Source organism: Cornus florida, unplaced genomic scaffold, assembly GCF_030987335.1.
Source record: "Cornus florida cultivar Cherokee Brave unplaced genomic scaffold, ASM3098733v1 CherokeeBrave_3.0.0_Hap2_Chr10, whole genome shotgun sequence".
In the NCBI taxonomy this organism is placed as follows: domain Eukaryota; kingdom Viridiplantae; phylum Streptophyta; class Magnoliopsida; order Cornales; family Cornaceae; genus Cornus; species Cornus florida.
Genome location: NW_026775580.1, coordinates 44,546,256 through 44,551,365, shown reverse-complemented (window position 1 = coordinate 44,551,365; position 5,110 = coordinate 44,546,256). Strand labels below are relative to the sequence as shown.

General features: G+C 38.1%; 1 protein-coding gene across 1 annotated transcript; it reads right to left on the bottom strand.

Moving 5' to 3' along the window:
• Positions 1–1,073: 1,073 nt before the first annotated feature.
• On the bottom strand, positions 1,074–3,696 carry LOC132278564 (7-deoxyloganetic acid glucosyltransferase-like). The gene is made up of 2 exons (XM_059780383.1): positions 3,114–3,696; positions 1,074–2,328 (listed from the first exon to the last, which is right to left on the bottom strand). Exons 1-2 carry the CDS (start codon positions 3,622–3,624, stop codon positions 1,382–1,384), a joined length of 1,458 nt encoding a protein of 485 aa, XP_059636366.1. The 5' UTR covers positions 3,625–3,696; the 3' UTR covers positions 1,074–1,381.
• Positions 3,697–5,110: the final 1,414 nt, after the last annotated feature.

The following is a 5,110-nucleotide window of genomic DNA, read 5'->3' as shown; positions in this document are numbered from 1 at the left end:
CATGTATTTGGTTCAAAGAATATGATAATCTGATTATCAAGAGAGTTTTTGTTTTAAGATGTCTTCTCTTCTCTTCTATTTTTATTTTTATATTTATTTTATTTTTTTTCATTACAAGAATGATATTTTATTCCAAATAAAAAATAAAAAATCAATTAAAGCTGTGAATGATTTTATGTCAAGTGAAATCTTCTCTTTGTTCCAAATTATACAAATATGAGGATTAATTCCAACAAGATAAATAGGCAAGTAAAACAACAACCAATTACGAAGCCCTAACTCATTCGGATCTAATATGAGTCATTTTTAAAATTCAAGGACTAGCTCTAACTCTAGTGCCAACTATAAGAAGTTGGATGTTTCACAGCCCGACCCAAAAACTTAAGCCATTAGGTGGTGCTAACACCCGGCCAACCCATTTGTACGCATTTAACTGTTCTTCCAAATCTAATATGGGACATCTCTAACACAAATCTATATGTATTACTATTATTAAAAGTATAAAGTGTTTCAAATCATTTACTTATATAATTTATTTAATTAATTTAATAAAATAAAATTTAATTAGAGAAGAAAATAATAATAATATAGTAATTGGAAAATATAATTATTGAAATTCAATAAATGAAAATATAATTAGAGAAGGAAGTATATAATATTAAAAATATATATATATTGTTACCAAACCAATTAAAAACATAATTTAACTGTAAAATGTATTTATTATAATGTGTCACCAACACCTTACAAACTTGTTTTTAGCAACAATTTTATGATTTTCTTTCTTTCTTTCTTACAGCAATGCCAAATGGGCTCTAAGCCTATAGTGATTACAATCTTGTAGAAGACCAGGCTCGAACACCTTTCCTCATCTTTGAGGATCGGGAGGTTATATCATTGAGCTAGCCATATGCCCTTTGATTCGAATTGGTATTAATTCTATATCAAAATATAATTAATTTCATTTGTCGTACATCCCTAATATAAATATATGGACTATACATTAATCATTTTGTTTTGTCAAATTATTTTGTTCATAGCATGCATTAACATTAAGTACTCTTCTTCTCATATAAAAGTTAAATTACGTATACTAAATGGTCGATTTTATTGAAAAACTAAGTAGTAATACAAGGAGAACTTTGAGACATAAAACATACAGACATACATACATTCATACATACATATACTCATGCATATGCATATAGATTAAAGGGCTAGTCCAATACACAAAGTTCTTGTCATTAAGAAACTTGACGAAGGTCCAATAAATGCAATCTTACCTTCACATGGAGCAACCTCAACATTTCACCAAAACACATGCATAAATGAAAACCCAAATATGAGGCATATTTATTTCAAACTCGATCACTTATCTTTCTTAAGCATGCTTGGATAAGTTGATTGATTGTAGGTCTTCAATTAATTTTTCTAAGTTGCAATAAGATGACCCACCTTCGTTGATACTATCACGAGCCTTTCTTGCAAAGTCAGCCGTTGATTCTGTGATCTCTCTTTTTCCCTCCATCAGATCCCTCACCATTTTCTCAACCGTCGATCTATCACAAGTGTCTTTCATATCAAGCCCAATCCTCCACACCTCACTCACACACCTACTATTCACTGTTTGGTCAGCCAATTGTGGCCAACAAATCATTGGAACACCAGCTAAAATACTCTCCAACGTTGAGTTCCACCCACTATGGGTCAAAAACCCACCCACGGATCGATGGGCCAAGACCTCCTCTTGTGGGGCCCAACCCACTATGTACCCTCTTTCTTTAGTCCCCACCACAAGCTCCGTTGGAATCTCACCCACTGTATCCTCACCCAAAAGCAATCCCTTTCTCATAACCCACAAGAATGGCTTCTCACTATTAACTAAACCATGCCAAAACTCCATCAGTTGGCCATGAGTCAACATGGCCACACTTCCAAAGCTAACATAAATCACTGATTTGGCTGCCTGAGATTTGAGCCAGGTCAAGCAAGTCATGTCCTGTTGGGTCAGACTTCCGTTTGATGAAGAATCAGACGGTGGACAATGATTTAATTTGATTCGTGACTCGAAAAGGGCATGAAGTGGGCCAATGGGGTAGACTTTAGGGAAGATAGAGAGGAATCTGGATATGATGGGTGATTCAAGTTCTTCAAAAGTGTTGAGTATGAGAGCTGAAGCTCGTTTCGTGGTTGAGGTTTGTCTGATGAAGAATTGCAAATGTGGGTCATCCACTTCTTTCAATCTGCAAATGCCCGGAAGGTCTCTACGTCGCAAGACGCCTTCAAATCCGGGAACCGAATCGATAGCCCCATCCATGTCAACATCTCCTAATAAGATTGGAAAATGCAATCAATGAGTCAAGCAAATAGACGATGAAGCAATCATGACATCATAAATATTAATGGCAGCATGATGGAACAGAAATAAATTTTTTACATCATTAATTATATTTTTAAAAATTCCCTACTCAATTTGTAAAAAAATATTTCACTTAACATTCTTGCTAGTTGCTCCTACTATTTTTTTTTTTTATCCAAAAAATAATTGCCTCTCATTTTCACTCTATATCACCTTCTAATATTTGTGATAATCAATACTCTCTCACACACTCATAATCCCACTCATTTTTTTAAAATACCCACTAAATATGATATTTGTATTTTAAAAAAAAATAAATAAAGTAAATTAGCTCTCTTGCTGGACATAATTAAAAGTTCAAAATATCTGGGTCTCACACCAACACAAGTTGGGACCTGGCCGAGCATGTGCGGATAAGTCACAAAAATTAAATTCTCATATTAATTTGTTATTTCATTTCTAATTTATTTATCACCAAATGTTTTTTATTCTTCAAGGAAGCCCCTCCCAAAAATAAAAACATAAAAATTTTTGAGTCGGTCACTAATGAGGTCAGCTTTGACTCGCATAAATTAATCGAAATTGTATAACTTTTGGACTTTAAATCATTATTCACGGTGTGTATATATATATATATATGCGTGCGATTGTTACTCTCTTAATTATTTAATGTGTGTATATAGTCCAACAATTTCACGTGGAGGAAAAAGAAAAATATTTGGCCAATGATAAACTAATAATAGCTTTCTGTCACCTTTGAAGGGAATGTGTCCTTCTTGAATGAGCTTTTCAATATGGAAGTAAACCCAAGTGCAGGAAGCATTGTAGGTCCGAAAAGTGATCACCGGAATGTGGAGCTCCTCTGCAACATCAATGGCGAAAGACATGATTCCATCTGATATGACGCATGTCGGAGGCGAGCAGTACGGCACGCCATTTTCTTGGCCTAGCGAAACGATTAGGTCCTTGAACTTGGCCTTGGAAGCAGACTCAATAGAGTAGAACAAGTCGAGGATATGCAGACCAGAGCGTGGATGTTCAGGTGGAAGTCCATCAGGGATGGCCTCAAAACGGAGTGTAGGAAAGTGGCTATTGAAGGTGGTTTGGTTGATGGAGTTGATGATATGATTGTGATTGTGATCTGTGTTTACAAAGGTGACATTGAAATTGGCATGGCAAAGAAGCTTTGCTAGCATTAGCATGGGCTTGATGTGGCCCTGTGCAGGGAAAGGCAAGATCACTACGTGGGGCCGAGGAACATCCATGTCTCAAGCCCGGATTTCCTGCTCTATGGTGCTTAATTGAGTTGGGAGTTTTAGGAAGATACTGTACACACACACACATATATATATAGTATTCATCATCATCAACATAGTGTACAGTTAAGTGTACGTAACTACTGATCATCGCATTGAAGACTGAAATAGTGTGATTTTTTTATCTGATTTACTGGTTTAGTTAGGGTAAAGTGCATTAAACCACCTGAACTTTCTTCTCTCTCTCACAAAACCCCCTTGAACTATGACAAAGACACTTAACTCCCTAAACTATTCCATTTGTTGCAAATGTTAACTCACCGTTATAAATTTAACAGAAATAGGAGCACTTAAGTCACGTGAGGGCTCAAAAAATTTAAAAGGACAAAATTAGCCCTTATGACACAACTAAGATAAAACACTTCCTTCGCCGGAGTGAATTTGAGTCTTTGCCGTTTGTCCCCTCAGCCACATATCCCTCCTCCCACCTGCAAACCTAAAAACTTAAAAACTAATTTATCTCATATGGTCTTTGTTATGTAAAACACCACCTTCTTTCATTTCTTCACGCATCAGATCCATCCCCAAGTTCCATAGGTGGATTTGCATTCTTGCTCCAAGGACTGGGTTGAGTTTGCATCATCTTGACCTGCAGTTCCTGATACATCTTCAGATTCCCAGAACACTGTTGTTCAATCTCCGGCGCCGAACTTCTCCGATGAAAATCCGGTGAGTAGTCAGTTTTCTGGTGAGGATAATGTAACCGAAGTTATACGCCGACCGCCCTCTCCGTAGCCAGCCGAATCTGTTTCCACAGCCTTAGACTTTTTGGCGCGGAACTTGTCCCGAGAAAAGCCAGCGAGTAGACAGTTTTCCAGTGGATCTACAATTTTCGGCCATATCAGAACACCATCTCCAGCTCCGAATCATCATGTCGAAGCCAAAGGGGATGTTGGAAAGAAAGCTGTGACCAATGATACGCGCCGACATCCGCCTCCGTCGCTAGTGGAATCTGCTTCCATGCATCCACTCAAACTCTTCAGCGCCGAGATTCTCCGGTAAAAAGCCGGTGAGTAGTCAGTTTTCCGACCGTGTAGGAACACCATCTCCAGCTTCGAATCATCACGGCGAAGCCAAAGGGGATGTTGGAAAGAAAGCTGTGACCAATGATACGCGCCAACATTCGCCTCCGTCGCCGGTGGAATCTGCTTCCATGCACCCACTCAAACTCTTCAGTGCCGAGATTCTCCGGTAAAAAGGCGATGAGTAGTCAGTTTTCCGGTCGTGTAGGAACACCATCTTCGACTTCAAATCATCACGGCGAAGCCAAAGGGCATATTGGAAAAGATGCTGTGACCAACGATACACTCCGACATGGGTCTCCATCGCCGGTGGAATCTGCTTTCACCCACTTAACTCTCCAGCACTGAGCTTCTCCAGTGGACCTTCAGATTTCAGACATATCGGAACACCATCTCCGGCTCCGATTCATAAC